This window comes from Mus musculus, chromosome 12 (genome assembly GCF_000001635.26).
Source record: "Mus musculus strain C57BL/6J chromosome 12, GRCm38.p6 C57BL/6J".
Classification (NCBI taxonomy): Eukaryota; Metazoa; Chordata; class Mammalia; order Rodentia; family Muridae; genus Mus; species Mus musculus.
In genome coordinates this window covers 59,139,462-59,160,891 of record NC_000078.6, presented here as the reverse complement: position 1 = coordinate 59,160,891, position 21,430 = coordinate 59,139,462, and the positions used below count along the sequence as shown (strand labels likewise).

The window sequence follows — 21,430 nt, the reverse complement described above, 5'->3', positions numbered from 1 at the left end:
AGCATTTAGTCAGCCATTGCTCCAGCTGCCCAGAGCTTTTCTCTTAGTTCTCAGCATATTCTGTCTCACACAGAGCAGTCAGACCTGTTAGGGCTTTATAATGTTTAATTAATATTGGAAGAGCATTCAACACAGGTTCCTCGCTGTCCTGGAATCAAGTTGATACTTTTTAACAACTAAAACTATACCAAACATATGACACATGTGGTGGTTTGAATGAAAATGGTTCCACAGGCCCTCAAGCCCATAGAGAGTGGCACTTTTAGGAGCTGTGGCCTTGTTAGAGTAAGTGTGTCACTGAGGGTGGGCTTTGGGGTTTCAAATGCTCAAGCCAGTCCCAGTCTCAGTCTCTTCCGCTGCCTGACAATTCAGAAGTAGAATTCTTGGCTCTTTCTCCAGCACCATGTCTATGTGTGTACTGCCATGCTTCCCATCATCATCACAGTGAATCAAACCTCTGAACTCTTAAGCCAGCCCCAATTCACTGCTTTCCTTTGTAAGAGTTGCCGTGGTCGTAGTGTCCCTTTCACAGGGATCAAACACTGACAAGGACACCCTGCAAGACCCCAGAAGCCATCCATCCTCCCAGCCTCTTCAGGAGACACACTCAGTGAGAAGTCCTTACCTGTAAGGTCTTCTTTTACTTGATCCACTTCAGATAACTGAGTGTAAACTTGATTTCGTTCTCCTTCCAAGGCTTTTAAAGAAGCATTTAACTTTAAAGAAGGAATGAAGAAAAAGCAATAGTCAATCACACAATGCACACACGTCTCCCGATACACCCCACATGGCTCTACAGCTGTTTTCACTCAAGGTGACGTAAGCAACCTTCACACTGCACTCTCTGGACTTCTCATACAGATTACCCGAGGACAGGTGGAAGGAATAAACCAGAAGGAAACAAAGCTATTATTTACTTCATAAAATAGGACATGGAGCTATCTATCGGGGTAAGAAAATAATAAAACCAAAAGAAAAACAACACACAAAGGGAACTATGAGATAAATAAACATTTTTAAAGTATTTTTAACTGAAGGAATTACTGTAGAACTTGAAATTTTCTAAATTCTAAAATTATGTGTATTTCTGAAGTTAATATAAAAGCAATTATTTTAATAAAGAAAATCCTAATTTCTCAGATAACCTTATATGGAAAAAAGTAAAACCAATCTTTAAATTAGTTACTAAGGAAATGTAGATTTACCCCCTGTTCCAGGGCCTCTTCCCCATCTTTGTGTCTATATCATACAAACCTTAGCTGCATAAATCAGCTTCTTCAAAGCGCCCTTTGGCTGATTATCTAAGAAAAACGAAACCGTCATTACTGAACACATCCGATGGCTTCATCATCCCCTCAGCTGAGCTCACAAGCCCTCCCTCTTCTTGCCACAATAAACAACCTGGAGCTGAGCTTAGCCCTGCCTGCAATCCCAACACTCCAAAGGCTGGGACAGGAGGATTACCATGAGTCTGAGGCCAGCCTGGGCTACAAAGTTAATTCCAGGCCAACTTGAGTTACAGTGAGACACTGTCTCAGAAAAACATTAGCTAAAACAAAAATAGCAGTTTGTGTAAGGTAGAGTGACCTACTTTCAGGAAACTACACCTTAAAAGCAATCAAAGTACTAAGTACAGAGTCCCAGTAAGAACTCAATATTCACCTTAACATTGGCCACAGACTTAACTACCTGTGGATTCTTAAGATATTACAGCATCCAACGTACTAGTGAAATAATAGCTCCTAATAAAGTAATATGAAGCATAAATTCTATTAAAAAACTATTTCTTACATGGTAAGGTATACAAGAAAAAGTACAAATATAACTTCATTATATTTCTACTATCTCTGTTTTGGCAGCAGCCTGTGTAAAATACAGGCTGTAAACTCCACTCTCACCAGCTCAAATAGCTACATTTTCTACTAAATCTTTCTTCACTTCCTCAGAGTTGGTGCCTCCTGCGTTGTACTGGGTGTCATACATCGCTCCATTAAAACAACTTTAAACTACACAGCTATTACGTGTCATTCTGAGCAGCATGAGGAAGTCTCACTGTCTTACCACTTTCTTCCTGAGACGTGGCCCAGGACACGGTTCATTTCTCACTTTGCAGGCATCTCAATCAGACAATCTGTTCCAGCACTGGGAGTTCCAAGGCTTCATAACAGTTATTGTCGTAACTATCCTGTTTTGTTATTGCTGCTCCATGCCTCGGACTGTGGCTATGTAGTAAATTATATTTCTAACGGTTTATAAGGTCAGGAGAGGGCGGGGCACAGCACCCAGAGGTTTCATCAACTAGGCCTCTACTAGACAACCTGAAAACTAGCCTCTGTGAAGACTACTTTATACAACAGGTTGGGAAGCCAAAAGACAGGACTAGAAAGAGTTACTAGAAAATCTAGCCATGAGGTGGTGAGAGCAGACGGCACTTCGGACAGCTGAACACCATGTACCAAGGAGGAGTGTACAAGGAGCACAGCGCACATGCGCAATGCAGGAAGCAGGAAGCCAGTCACCATACCTAAGGCAGCAGTGTTTTCTAGGCCACTCTTCATGTCCAAGTCCAGATTCCCATCATCTGCTTCTCCAAGCACAGCAGCCCAATCCTTCATCTTTAGCAGGCTCGTGACCAGAGTCTGGACAGTGAACACAGAAGAACAGAAGGTAAGAACCTGCCAACAGCTTTACAAGTTAGCAATGTACCGAGGTCGATCAATCAATCCCAGGCCAAAGAAATGGCTCAGCAGATAAAGGCATCTGCCCCTAGTGATGACCGTTTGAACCCAGGACCCACATGGAAGGAGAGAACTGACTCCTAAAAGCTCCTCTGAACTCTACATATATCCCCCACACATATGCATAAATAAAGTCAAATCGTTAATTAAATTTTTTAAATCAATCCACATAAATAAGTCCTTATGTGCTCTAATTTTCTACCTGCCATTAAGATATGCTAATAGTTGTTGGGTTTTGTTTTGTTTTGTTTTTTAACTACAACATTTATTGATATTAAACCTTAAAAAATAAGGAACAAAACTTGCCAAGCATGATATTACATCTTTAATCCCAGCACTTGGAAGGCAGAGGCAGGCAGATCTCTGAGAGCTCTGGGACAGCCTTATCTACAAGGTGACTAGTCTGTTTAGCTAGGGCTATATAGTTTGACTTTGTATGAAAGAAAGAGGGGAGGGAGGGAGGGAGGGAAGGAGGGCAGAGTGGAGGGAGAGAGAGAAAGAAAACTACTTCCTAAGTCAACAGTATTTTACAACGGCTCATGCTTGCTAACCGTCCTTTATGACTACAAACAGTGAGATCTTTTCTCCTGTGCACATCCCATGCCCGTGAGTATGCAGGTGCATTTGCAGCGGCACAAGCATGAGGGGAGAGGAGGGGTCAAGTGTCTCTTCTGTCAGGACCGCTCACAGAACCACAACTCCACTCGAGAGGCTTCGCCGCTCCGCAAGCTCTAGGATGCACCGTGCTGCCCCAGTGCTGGGCTCACACAGAGCCATGCTTGTCTCCTACGTGGGTGCTTAGAACTCAAGCTCAGGTCCTCATGCCGGCATAGCAAGTACACCAACCCTCTGAGAATCTCCCCAGCCCCTAAAATATTTTCTTCATTTCTTATCTCTTTACTCTTCTGGCAGATCTCAGTTCATTTCCCAGCACCCACATCAGGCATCTCTCAACCATGACTAGCTCCAGTCGCACCAGATCAAATGCCCTCTTCTAACCTCCTTAGGCATCCACACATGTGGCACTCACATTCTGACATACACACACAAATACAAATTTTTTTTTAATTGGTTTTTTTTTTTTTTTTTTTTTTTTTTTTTGGGTTTTCGAGACAGGGTTTCTCTGTGTAGCCCTGGCTGTCCTCGAACTCAGAAATCCACCTGCCTCTGCCTCCCAAGTACTGGGATTAAAGGTGAGCGCCACCACCGCCCGGCTTAATTAAGTTTTATTTTTAAGAGTGGCCATTAACATATGGAGATAAAAGTTGTGTGGTATCAAATCTCTACAAGACCTATAAAAAAAGATCACGGCCCTTCATGGACACTGTACTCGCATGCATATACCTATATACAGGCACATACAAATATATCCAACTGAAAAGAACTAAACATCTCTGGCTAGAGAGATGGCTCAGCAGTTGAGGGCAGGTATTCCTCTTGCAGAAGGCCCAAATTCAATCCCCAGCACCGCTTCCGTTCGCTCACAACGACCGCCTCTAATCTCCAAGAACACTAAAACTCATTTGTACACACATACAAAAAGATATCAACATAATTAAAAACAAAATTAGCCACAAACTTTGATTTATTCAACTAAATAACTAGCTAGAGAGTTCAACTGAGACATACACACACATACACATACAAACACACTATAAAGTAATTTCAACAGAGCACTGGAATTTCTCCAACAGTAATTTGGATTCCGTTTTTGTTTTTTGAGAGTTTCAGCATGAAACCCTGGCTGGCCTGCAGCACTCTTTTTTTTTAATCTTCTGGAATAAGGAACAGTTTCTAGTAACATAGGTAGCACTGCCTCCAAGCCTAACGGCCAAGGTCAGGGATGACGTCCAGGAAACAAAGCAACTCCGCACTGTGTAGTTCTCTGAGGTCCACCTAAAACTACTTGCCAATCAATCTCTATCCTTTCTTTGAGGTTTTGGGCACAAATAAAATGTTCTACGTGTCTGCACAGTGCTCAGGGCTCCCATCCCATCCCTGCTGTTTAGGAAGGGTTCTAAGCTTCTTCAGTAGACTGTTCAGAGCGGGGAATGACAGTCAGCCTCAGCATCCACAGGGCACAATTATGTGACTGCTTAAATTCATAGAGTTAGAAAAGTTACAGAGTCAACTATGCAGCAAAATGTGAAGAAAACGAAACCTAGAGTCTCTTGAAAACACTTTTTCAATTATTTTTCACATTGGCTTATTTAGGTAGGGAGCGACATTACGTGCCATGGCATGTACAGAAGGTCTACTTATGAGCTACTAAAGAGGACAACGTATGCGTCAATTCTCTTTCCACACTGTGAGCACTAAGGATCAAATAAGTTCAGGCTGCCAAGATTGGACAGCAAGCGATTGTACAGCAAATGATTCTACCCACTGCGTAATCTCCATGGCCTATGGAAAGTCAATCACTGTATTCCTACAGTTAAGAGTGAAGTTCCAACTAGTTATGTGTGTGATCCGAAGCCGCATGTATGCACCTGTTCCTATGTATAGCATCAGGGACACATGCCACAACAACCCCTTGGGGTCAGTCCTTTCCTTTCCACCTTGTTTGAGACAGTCACTCCACTGCCACGTGGAAGCCAGCTAGCTGGCCGCAGGTTTATGGAAAGACGCTAGACTCTGCCTCCACCTCTCTACTGCACAGCACAGGCATTAGATACTGTGCTACTGTATCCGGCTTTTACCTGAGTCCTGGGAATCTGAACTCACAACATCAGGCTTATAAAATACAAGCCTTTATCCAGTGAGTCACCTCCCCAAACCAAATTTCAATTAAGAAGTTTTTATATAAGCGCATGCTCTCCCCCTGAGGCCAGTCCAGGCTGTCCTCTGCTATATATGTGCCAGGGGCCTCAGACCAGCCCATGAATACTCCTAGGGGTCTGGGTTAGGTGAGACTATAGGGTCACCCTCCCCTTCAGCTTCTTCAATCCTTCCCCTAATTCAACCACAGGAGTCCCTGACTTCAGTCCAATGGTTGGGTGTTAAGTATCTGCTTCTGTCTCACTCAGCTGCTGGTAGGGTTTCTCTGAGGACAGCCATGCCGGCTTCCACCTGTAAGCACACCATAGCATCAGTAGTAGTGTCAGGCCTTGGTGCTTCCCTCATAAGATGGATCCCAAGTTGGGTGAGTCATTGGACATCCTTTCCTTCAGTCTCCATTTTTGTCCCTTAAGTTCTTTTAGACAGGAACAATTCTGGGTCAGGAATCTTGAGACCCCAGAGAAGAGGGAAGCCTGGTGGGGTGGGGGAAACACCCTCTCGAAGGCAAGGGGGAGAAAGAATGGGATGAGGCTGGGTGGACTGATGACTGGAATATAAATAAATACCATTTTTCTAAAAAAGTTTTTATATAGATGAAATTAACAGCAACTAGTAGAGATACTAAGAATACTCAGCCAATTCATAAAAATTATAAACCCAATTTCTCAAAGTCTTTTCAACATCTTCTTAGCAGCAGATGTCAGCATACCAAGGGAAAAAAAAATTTATATTATTTTCCTCTTTAGTGATAAATACCAAGCTAAAATCCTGGAGGGACACAGTCAGGGAACTGACAAATCTATTCATCTTCAAAAAGCAAGTGAATGGTGACAAGAGACACACGACAGCAGTACAAGCTGATGCGGCCAAGCAGCCCCCAGAGTGAAGGGCCGTTACCTCAATCTGACTCTCCTTCTCACTCAGAGCTTGTTCCGCCTGTGCTCTGGACTCTTCCAATGCCACTTTCTGTTTATCGAGATCATTCACTTGTTCTTTCATCATTTCAGTTTCCTGTAAAAGCTGATATGAAAACAGTAACAAAAGATGTAAAAGTCAGCATAATGTTTAGGTGCGTTTATCATTAGATATTAAGAAGGCAGGACTGCTACTTTTAAAAGGAAGCCAGATATGGCTCCCATTTACAAAGAGACTTTTTTGTTTGGTTGTTTGGTTTTGGTTTTTTGAGACAGGGTTTCTCTGTGTAGCCCTAGCTGTCCTAGAACTTGCTCTGTAGACCAGGCTGGCCTCAAGTTCACAGAGATGAACCTGCCTCAACCTACCAAGTCCTGAGATTAAAGGTGCGCATCACCATCACACCACCTATAAAGAACTTTCACAACAGAAAAGTTTTTTGAGACAGGGTTTCTCTGTGTAGCCCTGGCTGTCCTGGAACTCACTCTGTAGACCAGGCTGGCCTCGAACTCAGAAATCCACCTGCCTCTGCCTCCCGAGTACTGGGATTAAAGGTAAATTTTTATCCAATAAGAGGTCTTTAACACATACTTATCTGCTGTATCCAGCCAGTCAAGTCTTTTTATCATTGAACCCCACAGAACATGCCGCATCTCTCACTTACCTTAAGGATATTCTTTTAGCCACCAGGATGTTTTGTCCTGAAGATGGGTAACCTTTAAAGACTACTATCTAGAACAGATAGTCTACAGATAATTTCAGCTTGAACTCCAATGTGAGTTCCAGTCTAGCCTGGGCTACATGATAAGATTTTTACAGAATTTAGGGTGGGGTACTTTGAATTAAAGCATGGAAAATTCACAACTGGCATCATCACCATGTTCTCTAAAATCTAAGATGATCGATCAAAGATGGAAAAGGAAAAGACATCAACCCAGGAAGGGAAAAAAAAGTGGAGGAGGAGGAAGAGGAGGAAGAGGAAGAAGAGGAAGGAGGAGAACGAGGAGAGAAGAAGAGGAGGAGGAGGGAGACGAAGAGAAGGAAGAAGAGATGAAGGCAAGAAAACTAGAGAAATAGAAAGAAGGCAGAGACATAATTGTGATAGAAGAATCCATAGGCAATAGAAGAAACCTAAGCAGAAAAGGTAAAAACTAAGACAATGTGACACAACCCAGAAAGGCTCATGCTGTTATTACTGAAGGCAGTAATAACAGCAGGATGAGTGGAAACTACAAGGGGAGAAGTGGGGGACTGAAGAGACCGCTGAGCAGTTAAAAGTACTTGGTACTTAGGGGAGCAGGGCGGGGGGAGGGTATAGGGAACTTTTGGAATAGCATTTGAAATGTATATAAAGAAAATATCTAATTTTTAAAAAGTGAGATTTAAAAAAAAAAAAAAAGTACTTGGCACTGCTCTCGGAGAGGATCCACACTCAGTCCCAGCACCTGCACTGGTCCTATGGTCCCTTCTCCCTCCCTCCCTCCCTCCCTGTTTCTGTATTCTCCTAGAACATGCATAGACACATCCTCTCCTTTTCTGCCATCCATCTATCTATCTTGATTTTAGACACACACACACACACACACACACACACACACACACAGAGTCAAAAACACTTATTCTTTGGAAATATGGAACTTGAGATTCTGGGATAACTTGACCAGATAGGAAAGTAGGAGTAACATACAGAAGATGTAAGAGCTGAGGCAGAAGCCGACTTGCTGAGCAGTGAGAGATACTGCTTCTCCTGACCTCACTGAGCTGCAGACTGCTAGAAAAAGCTAACTCCTCCCAAAGGGAAACTGATGCAGAATTACTTCTATGGAAACAATCTTCAGATACCAATAACTAGGGAGCATCAAAGAAGCACCTTAACCATATCACAATACAGAAAAAGAAACACCAGGGACACTCTCAAATCTCCCCATTGAATTCAGACTGCTTCATAATTAAATAAACAGCCATGAATATCTGAAAATAAAGTGAGCCTTTGAGGTAAAACAGAAAATAACGCACAAGAAACGAGGCAACATAAAGAACATCAATGTCCTCAACCACGAGACAGGAGAGAAGCAGAGATAAACTCAACACCTTGGATCCCAGTGCTTGGGGGCAGAGACAGGAGGATCTCTGTAAGGTCAGGTGTACGGATTGAGTTCCAGAGCAGCCAAGGCTACAAAGAGAGACCCTGGGGTGAGGGAGGGGCATTAAGTATTAAGTTTGTGAAGCAAAAAGAGCAGAAACAAAAAAGGCAAAGAAGCCCCCACAGAGTGGAAAGAGAAGACCACACAGCAAGGCCAAACTCTATGAAAAAGAAAAGGCAGCAAGAGGAGCGTCATCACGGTAGCAGCAATGTGAACGGCGGCCGGAGCTGGAGCAACTGTGCAGGTGGAGACCACGCGCTCTTCCCCAAGGGGTCCTGAGCTGTTCCCCACATCCACACCAGGCTGCTCACAACGGCTTAGAACTCTAACTCCAGAGGATCCAACACCCTCTCCTGGCCTCTGAGGACACCTTAACCATGACCACAAAGACACACACATACATGTAATTAAAATAATAATGAATTAAAAATGAAATCTTTTTTTAAAAGTGAAAGATAAGAATTTTCAGCTATAAACCTCTTCGAAATTACTTCCAAGTGCTTCTTTATCTGAAAGCTTAATCAAAACAACTACAAAAAAGCAAGTCTTTGATACAGGAAACAGAACATTTAAAACAAGAAAAAACAAGACTTCTTAGCAGCTGAGTGAAGTGAGCCTCAGAACAACAGAAGCCCAGTCGATCTACAGAACACCTCAACAGGCCAAGAGGATCTACGTTTCCAAGAAGCAGCCTCACGAAGACAATGAGGGGAAGAGAGATGGCTCAGGGTTTGAGAGTGACTATTGCTCTTGCCCAGGGCCAAAGCAGGGTTCCCCTCACATGTATCAGTTGGCTTGTAACTGCCTACAAATCAACTTCTGTGAGGGATCTGATGCCTCTGGTCTCCAAAGGCCCTGCACATGTACACATCTATCTACACTCAAGACATACACAGCAGCATAGAGAAGGAGAGAGACAGCAGCAGACATACACAGGAGCATAGAGAAGAAGAGAGACAGCAGCAGACATACACAGGAGCGTAGAGAAGAAGACAGACAGCAGCAAACATACACAGGAGCATAGAGAAGAAGACAGACAGCAGCAAACATACACAGGAGCATAGAGAAGAGAGACAGTAGCAGACATACACAGGAGCATACAGAAGGAGAGAGACAGCAGCAGACATACACAGGAGCATAGAGAAGGAGAGAAGACAGACAGCAGCAGACATACACAGGAGCATAGAGAAGGAGACAGACAGCAGCAGACATACACAGGAGCATAGAGAAGGAGACAGACAGCAGCAGACATACACAGGAGCATAGAGAAGGAGACAGACAGCAGCAGACATACACAGGAGCGTAGAGAAGAGGACAGACAGCAGCAGACATACACAGGAGCGTAGAGAAGAGGAAGAGACAACAGCAGACACAGTAGTACATGCCTATAAAGCCAGCAGTTAGGAGGCTGAATATCACACAGTGAGTTCTAGGCCACCCTAAACTACACTAGGAGACTGTCTCCAAAAAAAAAGGGGGACAAGTTTAAATGAACCAATTAGCCAAAGCAGTCAGCGTCATGACATTTCCACCTCTCAAAGACCATAGAGGAAAAAATTACAAATATGAATTACAGAAAACCAAGCAATTATTAACAATAGGAAAAATAAAACGTTGGTCAACACAGAATATATAATCAAGTCTCAGCAAGTGGCTCAGAGAGACTATTATTTAGAGAATCTTTTCACGCTACTACACTGGGGAGATGGGTAAAAGCACTTGCCATCAAGCATCGAGACCTGAGTTCAATTCCCCAGAACTCACATAAAGTCCAGAGGGATAGCTCAATACCTATAATCCTCGTGTTCCTACGGAGAGATGGAAGGCAGACAGGTGAATCCCTACAAGCTTGCAGACTAGCTACCAAGACATACACAAAAGAAAAAGGACAGAGACTCTGTCTCAAACAAGGCGAAGGCAAGGACCAACACCAAGGCATAACACAATCTCACAAAACACACACACATACACACCATATGCATATCAATAGAAAGGAAGGAAGGGAAAGAGTAAACAAGAGACAGAAAGGAAGGGAGGGGGCTGGGGGAGAGATGCTCAGCAGTTAAGAGCACTGGCTGCTCTTCCAGAGGTCCTGAGTTCAAATCCCAGCAACCACATGGCAGCTAACAGCTGTCTGTAATCCAGCTCCAAGTGATTGGTTTGGACCCTTGCACAGACATACATGCAGGCAAAACACCAGTGCACATAAAATAAAAATAAATAAATAAATAAGAAGAAAGGAAGGGAGGGAGGGAGGGAGGGAGACAGAGAGCGAGAGAAAGATAGGTGAGGGAGACAGACAGACAAGACAAGACAAAATTTCCATGCCAAAAATGGTTTTGGGAGAACAGAACAGAGGGATAGCTGTAGGAGTGCCTGAGGGCGGGGGCGGTAAGAATGAAAGTTAAATTTTCACCTTATGTGCCCCAGAACTCCTCCTTCCTTTAGGCCCCAAACTGGTAATACATTAACTCTTACTAGTATTCTCTACTGAGGGTTGGTGTTAACTGCTGTTTCCTGCGGTTATCAGAATGCTCACTGCCTTGGCTTATTTCTTTCATGGGGGAAGACAAAGACAGAAAGAAATACTTTTCAACCCTTTACCAGAGATACAAAGTATGCATGGGAAACTGCCCTGTCCTGTCCTTGAGCTCTTCAGCGAATGCCCCTCGTGAATGTAACTCCATTGATCAGTTGTGAGTTTGCCCAGAACATTCAAAATCTATAGTCAGCATCTAAAAGGCTACACACCTGTTTCTGGCTTTCCTGAAGCTGAGAATTTTCATTCAAGGCATCTTTTATTGCTCCCTTGAGTCGCTCTTCATTGATTTCAAATATTCTAAAGGTTGTTTTGGCCTAAGCAAAACAAATACACAGTTTATAACAATTCAACACAACACCTCAGGTTTATACATTCTCCACAGAACACAGAACTTAAGCAAAGGCCAAAACATGTCACTATTAACAGAAGAGGCACATGATGAAGCAAACAAGGCTGGCGGAGACCCAGGACCCAGTCCTAGCCCTACCACTCACTCATCTTGTAGCTCTGGGCAAATTATTGAACTTTCTTATACTGTGCAGTCAATTCTCGTAACTACTGAAGTAGAGACAGGAAAGTCCAATCATTATACTGCTTTATTGATCTATTTAGCTTGTGCTGTCTATATGCTAAGCATGACTTCACTTGCTACCTGGAGAAAGGGCCGAAATAATGGGTCATTGCCCTTAACAACCTGCTGACTGTCAGGTACTCTTCTGTGGAGTCTTGCTTGCCTGCTGCCCCACCTTGTGTTTTTAGAGCATAAAATGAGAACACAGACTAGAGTCAGCATAGCAGCCTTTCGGCTCTCCTGGCTTCTGGTGACATCTCTCTTCTATCTTCACGGGTGTTGGAGTGCTTAGTCCAGAAAAAGAGCCACAATAGTACTTATTCTCTGTCCCCTCTCCGACACTTTATATTGTAGGAGACAATTTGTGTTTACCATTAAATGTTATGCGACTTCAAGATTGTTCCGATTTGGCCGTAGTTTAAAGCTATCCAGTGAAAAATGAATTTCACTGAAGTAACTTTAAAAAAAAAAAAAAAAACACACATAAGATTCCCCTTATCTCAAATACTAATATAATGTTTTATTGTCTAATGTGATGGCTACTTTTGTCGTTGTTTGGTTTTGTTTTTCCAAGACAGGGTTTCTATGTGTAGTCCTGCTGTCCTGGAATTTGCTCTGTAGACCAGGCTGGCCTTGAACTCTCAAGTGCTGGGATTAAAGGTGTGCACCACCACAGCCTGGCATGATGGCTATCCTTGATTATAAACTCAGCTTTATCTGGAACTAACTAAAACTCAAGCAGGCTGGGTACACCTGTGAGGGACTTTTCTTAATTAAATCCTTTGAAGTGGAAGAACCTCCTTTAAGACAGATCTTAGAGCAACTTTCTCAGGGTCTTCTGAGGTGCAAAGATCCACCTTTACTAAAGGCCAAATCTTCTGGAGGCAGCTTACACACAAGGCACTCAGGAAGGGGGCTTCTGCTCTGTCTGCTTGTTCTCACGCTCTCACTGCAAGTGCATTCCTTCCTCACCGCCATTAGAGCCTGGTCCTGTACGGTCCCCATGTACACTGAAGACCAGATAGATATCCGTCCTCACTGAATGAACAACTACTGGATTCTTGGTCATTTCATTGGTAGACTGCCATTGTTGCTGGACCACAACCTGTAAGCCATTCATTCTAAGAACTCCCCTTAGAGACATGGATGGATGAAGAGAGAGAGATGACCTATTAGTTCTGTTCGTCTAGAAAACTCTGACTAATATAACCTAATAATAAAAATATCATGAAAATGTAAATGTTTTCCAAAAGTAACAGACCAATTAGAGTAATTCAACTTACTTCAGCTACTTGCGATTTGAGAGATTTTGATTCATCTTCTAGGGACTGTATCCTTTTTGAAATATCAGCCATCTGGAAAGAGAGTGTCAGTCTGTAAGTATTTAATAAGTCCCATTAGCTTCAACACAACATGTATTTGTTAGGCGTACTGTTACATTAACATCAATAAAAGTGAGACCTCAGATGCGGGTGCACAGTCAGCTTGCTTGCTATCTGCTCAAAAGGAGTTTACACATCATGTAATAACACGTTTCTCAATCTCACACATCTTTCATGTTCAAGATGAGTGCACTAATGTCATATGTAAATCATCTCACACACAGCAAGATTTTCCTTACACCAGAATTTAAATTAGAAAGTTATGTTTTTAACAAATTTCTAACTTTAAAAAAATATACTTCTCTAAGTATATGATTACTCAAGTAATATAGTTTATGTTACTTTCACAGCAAATATGGAAAATTTCTATACCAATGTGCAAGAGAGGCAAGTGTACACACTTATCATCCCAGCAGGTGGGAGGCAGAGGCAAGAAGGTCTTGCGCTAGAGGTAGCCTGAGCTACACAGTTACAGACTGGGCTACAGTCTAGCACCCTGTCTGAACAAATGAAAACAGCACACACACACACACACACACATATGCAAAAAAGATCTATGGTATCATGTAAAGAGTTAGAGCTAACATCTAGGCCTTCTAGATTCTATGTTTAAACACATGCGTGAGTTTTTTATTTTGGTTTTTTGTTTTTTTTTTTTTTTTTTGCTTTAGACATATTTGTTTGTTTGGTTTGAGAGTTTGATTTATGCAGCCCCGGCCAGCTTGGAACTCCTGCCTCTTCCTCCTGAGTGCTGGGAGTACAGGCTTGTGTCGCTATGGCTGGCACGCATGTGGTATTTTCAATATCACATACATGCATAAGATTCAATAACCTTTTCATAATTCTGTTGACACACACAAGACTCACCAGCTCGTCTTGTTCAGAATGTTTAGCTCGCTCTTCTTCCAGCTTTTCCTCTAGGAGTAGTATTTCATCTTCAAGTTTAGATTTGGATTGTTCCAGATTTTCATAGGTGGCCTAAAATAGAAAGCCAACTTTAACAGCCAGACAAAACAATTTTTAGTTAGAGTAAAAATCAGTGAGTATAATCAAACAGGTTTATGACATTTTCTCTCTAATATTAAGATAAGAGCAGGACTAGCAGTTGCCAGCAACTTCCCTAAGAGCGTAAGCATTTCAGGCTCCCATCAGCTAACCAGAGCGAGAAACTCAGGCGACCCCTAAAGGAATTAATACAGCTGCATTCCAATAAAACTTTTATTTTAAAAAAACAGGTGAGGAATCCACTAAGCACAGCCTGTCAACCCAGTCCTAAAGCATGTTTAAAAGCATGTTACGGGGAAATGGCAAGTTCAAGTTAATATAAAAAATAATTAGCTTAAAAATCAAAGCTGCATCATCATATTTTCCATTGAATGACATATTTTTGTAATCTTTTTTATTTAAAATGATTAGTTATTAGATTGGTCTAATTGAATTTTAAGTACTTTAATTAACATACCTCTGATATTTGTGATCCTTCAACAAACTTGTTAAAAAGAACAAAACCAAAATGTGTTACAGTAGTATAAAAGGCTGTTTACCTACAATCTCCCCAAATCTGCCTATTTCACCATAGGACTTGTGATTTCAATCAAAATTATTCTATTGGTTTGATTTTTACCTCAAAGTCAACTGTCAAGCTTTGTAAAACTTGTATGACATTATAGTTTGTGTCCAATTACAATTACACTCCTACAAATGTTTTCAACTACTTAAAATTAACAGAGTATTTTCTAAGATATTCAATTTGGCCAAATCTCAACTCATCTGACTTGTAATTTACATAAACCTGTTGTCATAACAACAAACTGCTGTGTTTATATTACCTGTAACACCAAGCCTGAATAATGTTTGTCTTTGTTACCCAGTAACAATTTTTCTGTTACCATGCATGCAAAACTACTTTTTAAAACTCTTTATGTGTTTTGGCTTTTGACTGGTTTTTGGTGGTGTTTTTTGTCTCTTTGTTTAGTACACACTTGACAATCCTCCAGCATTAGCCTCCCAAGTGTCAGAGTGGCAGGTGTCCCTCAGACCTGCCTAAATTTCTTTCATTCTATAAATTAATGCATTCTCATTGGGATAGCACTTATAACAGAGGCTCAGCAAAGAATGCAGAGCAACTAAAAATGTTCTTGAGGATATTCATAAGTAACAAATAAAGAAAAAAAATGTAAGGAATGTATTTGGAGTCTTTAACTTCTTGTAGATTCTACAAGCGAATTCTAAATCACAAGACACAGACTTTCCACTGAGGACAGACAATGACGGACTTGCCACACTGGATGAACACATAAGCCAAAGAAAGGCACAAGGTCTGTTTTCTATTGTCTCATCAGCATGGGCAGGCTCTTCTACCATGCAGGCTCACAACTCACTTTTTACAGCACTCCCATCTGGAGCTCACTCCATCACATCCTAATCTGCCTGCTGGGCTGAAAACTTTCATCAGGTTAACTATGTGTCTCTTCTAAGCTCCCCACTCAGTGACATCATGTGAGTGACTGAAACTTGTGAGGGAGTATTTATAACACAAAACTCAGGAAATGGTCTGGAGACAGGGATTAAACATTTACCAGCATGCCACTATTTACAATGTAAACCTCTGGTCTAATCCTAGTTAATGCCTACTACCATGGGATGACAAAAAGATAACACAGTCACAACTCACACAATTTATTGTCTCCTGCTATGCTTAAATTTGTGAAAGAGTCCTACGTCTCCTTCCTGAAGCAAGCAATGTCAAAAAGGAGCCATCTCTTCAATGCACTTGAGTACAGAATAAAGGATTTCCTCCTATAAACTGTTAGATTCTGACTATGTATCCCTCAACACAAGCTAGTAATAAGAGTGCAAAGTGTCTTGTTTTTAAATGTTTTATGGTACCTACAAATGTTCTACTTCCTCCAATTTTTCTGTAAGCTTTAAGATCCTGATACACCATTTCATATTTCTCAGAGATAATTATTTTTGAGAAGATAACATATTTTTAAAGTTTGCTATTTAATAAGAACCTTTTCCCTAGCTTTTAAACCATATTTTGTTTTTTACCTCCAAACTTTGTGCTTCTGTTGACTCCTTCTCAAAGCTGGCCTCCTTTAAAGATGACTCTAAGCCTTCATACTGAATGAAACAAGGCAACACGTAAGTAAAAACTACACACTGTACCCCAAAGTGTATCTCAACAGATGCCTGTGAAGCAAACTCTGAGCTTAGTTCTGCCATCTAACCACTGTGACAAGCAAAGCCAGAACCCCACCAAGTCACAACCACCAGGTTGGGCAACATATGAAGAACTTGACCTGTGACTAGCAAAGTTGACCCAAGTCTGCTGGGGTAAAAACTCTAACATCAAGAATAGACTAAAGAGTGTCCAGAGATGTGAGTTGTCTGTCATCCCCTGAACAAGTTAGCAGCTTCTCCAGCCTTTTCAGTAGACTGGTGTGCAGTAATTGGCCACCAGACATTTATATCATATGACAAGTAAGACAAGTAAGGAAGATAAAATTTTTAAAAGACAGAATAATCAAGGGATGAAAACTAGGAATAATTAAATATAAAACATCACAAGATTAAAGTAAGGACTACACTGCTTCCAATCAAGCATCCTGCTGAACAACATCTAGATTACACACCAAAAGACAGAATCTGTCTGAAGGCCTCAGAGAACTACTTAAACAGTAAAGATATATGGGAGAAGAGAGACCTGCAGAAAGGCAAGCCCAGTGGTTCACACTTTCTCCGTATGAAAGAGGTTCACTCACTGAGGCAAGGAACTAGACAAGGATTTTAGGAGAATCAGAAACCACAGAGAACAATGCATATACTTCAGGACCTGCTAAGTCTGATGGCTATAGGCCAGAATCCTATGATTGTTTGAATATTTCAAAAAGGATCGTTTTGGTAACTACTGCAAAATTCTAAGTACTTTTCTAACAAGTGGAACTTGATTATATGCCTAATCATGTGGGCTTTCCCCCAGGCACAGTCAATGTGATCCATCAATTCACCAGGCCACAAGAACATACATCAAGAGAACGCTGAACAAAATTCAGCATCCTTTTTTCTCCAAGACTTGCACAGATTTATGTATAAGAGGTCAGTCCCTCATTATGATAAAGGTCATTTATGAAAAATCCAGCCAACACACCCAATGGGGAGGAGCCAAGAGCAGGGTAAGGGCATCCCCTCCCCCAACAGCTGTCTAACACAGTGTTGGAAGTCCTACTGAGACCAGTTAGACATTATCTCTATTTGCAGATAGCATGTGAGATGGCTATCTTGGTTATCAACCTGACTACTGTAATCAACTAACACCCAAGCAGCTAGGTGCCCTTGATTTGACTGGATCATCTGAGATGGAAAGACCGGCCTAAACCTAGACCATAGCTTCTGGTGAAAGCTCACATTTAAAAGGGGCACGGGAAAAGGAAGCATTTGCTTTTTGCCTGCTCACCCTCGCTGTCCCTGGCAAGTTCGTCTGTCCTGCCGCTGAGGCCCTCCTTGATGGGATTAGAACCTACTACGTCTTCAGGATCCCAAAGTACACGAAAAAACTCAGTCATCTGGCCGGGAGGCCTAAACAGCTATCAGATTCTGAGCTTTTCTGATGAGAGATAGCTATTGTTGGACTAGCAGGACCACAGCCTGTAAACCACTCTACGAAGATCCCCTCTCAAAAAAAAATATATATATGTATATATATATTCATTTTATTAATTCTGTTCCTCTAGAGAACCCTAACTAATATAGCCTGTTAAATGTAGAGAAACCTCTAGGACTGCCCTCAAAACTGCAAGTCCAACAAATGAATTCAATAAAGCAGCAGATAGTCCACGACAAATAATGAACCAGCGCAAAAAGATACCAACCGCCTCGATTCACAGCGGTAGGTTAGAAGTGATGTTTGGGAGGCCAGGAATCTGGGTACAAGAAAGTCAGGATAATAATACAGGGGAACAAGAGCCAGAGACAGGAGAAATAAGACTACTTGGAGTTTCTTGCGTACCCACATCCAGTCACACCGGACAGCAGCACTGAATCCTGCCAGGGAGGTGCCCATTAAAGAGTGCAAGCAGACATCCAAACCCAAGGCTGGACTCAGTGGGGAGAGTGGACCACAACACACCAAACAGTGACAGGGAATCTAAGCGAAAGCCTTCCAAGGCCCACTCTTCTGCCTCCCTGCCACTGTGCAGAGAAGCAGGATTCGGACTCAGGACAGACCATGGCAAGTGCTAGCTTGGAGGCTGACTCTACCAGCAGAAGAGACCAGCTCAGCAGATTACAGACATAAAAGTGTCAAAGATGGGGCACAGGACCCTGTAGAACGTCAATGAGCCTCAGTCTCCAGCCCCTGCTACTGTCCCACGAAACAAGGGATTCCTTGGAACCGGGAAAGAGCCTGAAAAACTTAGAACAGCATACAGATCCAGAGCATAGTCTGCGGAGACAGCAGAAGCTAAGGGATTCCCAACACCCCAGCCCAGGCACACCAGCGAGGAGCTGGGCAAATCTCAGAAGACGTGGGTAGTACTGGTGTGCTGGAGGAGCACTGACCAAGGACATGACACCACCATTTCATTTGATTCATTAGTGTTATTAATCTGAAATTTTAATTTTTCAATTATTTATGCATAATTCTTAATTTTTTTACTATGACCACTTTTATAATCTAGGTATTTGGTTCGTATGTGGGAACTGGCATCTCGATGGGAAAGGCTCTTGTCCTTCTTTTCCTCTAAACCAAATACTCAATATTTTCTCTATTTCTTTTCATACCTCTGCTACATACGCTGTTCTGTTCCAATATTCCCCTCTGCCCCACTCCCCAGTCCCCTCTCATTCATTTCTTAAACACTGGTACACAATATTTTCTCTGTTGCTTTTCATACCTCTAATACCTTTAATCCCAGCAATTCAGAGGCAGAGGCAAGCAGATCTCTTTCACTTCCAAACCAGCCAGCCAGAGCTACATAGTGAGTCCCTATCTCAAAACAGAACATGCACAGAACCTTTCAGAAGGTTCGGGTATTTACTGAGGAGTGCTGTGTCTGTATTTGCTTTGGTAGAAGTGGCTACCTTCCACAGAGGTTGTATCATTGTGCATTTCTACTACAGGGTGAGTGTTCCAGCTTCTCTGTGTCCTTCTAAGGGTGTGCTGTGCTTCTGTTAGCACCCTGGCTGAGTAGTGTCATGGTCTTCACCAGCCTCTGCTTGGAGGCTAATGATACTGAGTATCTTTAAAGTTTATCTTCTTCTTTGCAGGAAAGTTTATTCAGTTTGTTTACTGTTGCACATATATTTGTTTTTGAGACAGCCTTACCAGTATCCCAGGCTGCCCTTGAATTCTCCATCCTGCTTTATCACTCTAAATGCAGGCATTATAGGTATGTGCTGCCAGCTTCATACATCCTAGATACAGAGCCCTTACTTGATACATGATAACAAATACTGTACTTGTCTCCTTTCATTCTTTCTTTCTCCTTTGAAACAGTCTCCTATTATAGCCCATGTTGTCCTTGAACTTGTAGCTAGCTCTCTTTCTGCCCCAGCCTCCTGAGTTCTGGGATTATTGGCACAAGTTACCATCGGTAGCTGTCTTCCCCTCCCTCCCCCAAATCTCGCTCCCTCAAGAGCTCGCTAGCTCTCTCTCTCTCTCTCTTTCTCCTCTCTGTTTGGTTTTTTGGGATTTGTTTGTTTGTCTGTTGAGACAGGGTTTCTTTGCATCTTTGTGAAAGACAGCCCTGGCTGTCCCTCATTTACTTTTTCATTTGGGCTTGGTATTAGCTTGCTAGGACAGGAGAATCTCTCTCAGTACAAGCCCAATCTGGTCTACAAAGTGAGTTCCAGGACAGCCAAGGCTACACGGAAAATCTCTGTCTTGGAAAAAAGAAAAGAAAAGAAAAGAGGGGAGGGGAGGGGAGGGGAGGGGAGGGGAGGGGAGGGGAGGGGAGGGGAGGGGAATAAAATGTCTAGAAAAGCATCCTATAGAGACAGAAAGCATGTAAGTAACCAGAACTATGTATAAAGCAGGAAAACTGGGTGAAGAGTAGAAACAAAAATTTAGACTTTCTTTGGGGTAATAAAAATGTTCAAAAGCTGACTGCTATCATAGATATCCAAATCTGTGAGTGTAACAAAAGTCATTCATCTATTTACTTTGGAAAGGGCATGAAATTTTACCATGAAGCCTAAAATAATCTCAAACTTGTAATCCTACAGTAATCAAATTTGTAATGCTTTCAAAATGCTGGGCTCATGGTCATGTATGACCTCAGCTGACTCACCTAGAAACTTCCCATGGGCGCGGCAACTGTGATGTAGAAACTGCATCCCAGCATCACTTCTAAGCTACCGCTGTGAATCGAGGCGGTTGGTATCTTTTTGCGCTGGTTCATTATTTGTCATGGACTATCTGCTGCTTTATTGAATTCATTTGTTGAGCTTGTAGTTTTGGGGGCAGTCGTAGAGGTTTCTCTACATTTAACAGGCTATATTAGTTAGGGTTCTCTAGAGCTCAGAGGCTTCGGGGCTAATGGAATCCTAAGACTTGGAAGGTGGAGGCAGGAGGATCCTTAAGTTCAAGGTTATTCTCAGCTGCAAAGAGTGTGAGGCCAGCCTGGGTTACATGAGACCTTGCCTTAACAAAAATGGGAAGGGAGAGCTATAGAGGTGGGCCAGTGGTTAAGAGCATGTATTACTCTTGCAGAGGACCTGAGTTTGGTTCCCAGCAACTACATTTCGTGGCTCAGTTTCCTGTAACTCAAGCTCCAGGGACACCTTCTAGACTCTGAACTCACATGTACACACACACACACACAGAAACGTAATTAGAAATAAAATAAAAGAAGATATCTGGGAGTAAATCTAAGGAAAAAAAACTGTTACAAGCCTCAAAGATAATGTACTTTTAAAAATGAAGGAGGGGCTGGAGAGATGGCTCATTGGTTAAGAGCACTGGCTGCTCTTCCATAGAACCCCAGCACTCACACAGCAGCTCACAGCTGTCTGTGACTCTAGTCCCAAGAGATCTGATACCTTCTTCTGGATCCTGCAGGCACAACATGCACATATGACACAGACATACATGCAGGCAAAACACCCATAACATAAAATATAATAAAAGAAAATGTTTACTCTGTGTGATAGTTTGCATATGCTTGGCCAGGGAATGGCAGGATTAGAAGTTGTGGCCCTGCTGGAGTAGGTGTGTCACTGTGGGTGTGGCTTATAAGTCTCTCATTCTAGCTGCTTGGAAGCCAGCATTCTGCTAGCAGCCTCCAGATGGAGATGTAGAACTCTCAGCTCCTCCTGCACCATGCGTGCCTAGACGCTGCCATGTTCCTGCCTTGATGATA

The 21,430-nt window shown here is 42.3% G+C and overlaps 1 protein-coding gene across 24 annotated transcripts in view; it reads right to left on the bottom strand.

The window, feature by feature from the left end:
- The window catches only part of Mia2 (MIA SH3 domain ER export factor 2), a 94,639-nt gene that overhangs the window by 29,329 nt on the left and 43,880 nt on the right, over positions 1-21,430 (bottom strand). For 7 of the 24 annotated variants that reach the window (XM_030246785.1, NM_001329047.2, NM_001368839.1 and 4 more), the window contains 9 exons: positions 16,122-16,193; positions 14,530-14,556; positions 13,935-14,045; positions 12,969-13,040; positions 11,324-11,428; positions 6,414-6,536; positions 2,525-2,639; positions 1,255-1,301; positions 626-716 (listed from right to left, as the gene is read on the bottom strand). In XM_030246785.1, coding sequence (XP_030102645.1) covers positions 626-716; positions 1,255-1,301; positions 2,525-2,639; positions 6,414-6,536; positions 11,324-11,428; positions 12,969-13,040; positions 13,935-14,045; positions 14,530-14,556; positions 16,122-16,193 — 763 coding nt within the window. The remainder of the gene's footprint in view (positions 1-625; positions 717-1,254; positions 1,302-2,524; positions 2,640-6,413; positions 6,537-11,323; positions 11,429-12,968; positions 13,041-13,934; positions 14,046-14,529; positions 14,557-16,121; positions 16,194-21,430) is intronic. The other 17 variants (XM_030246783.1, XM_006515680.3, XM_030246792.1 and 14 more) reach the window with 3 other exon arrangements.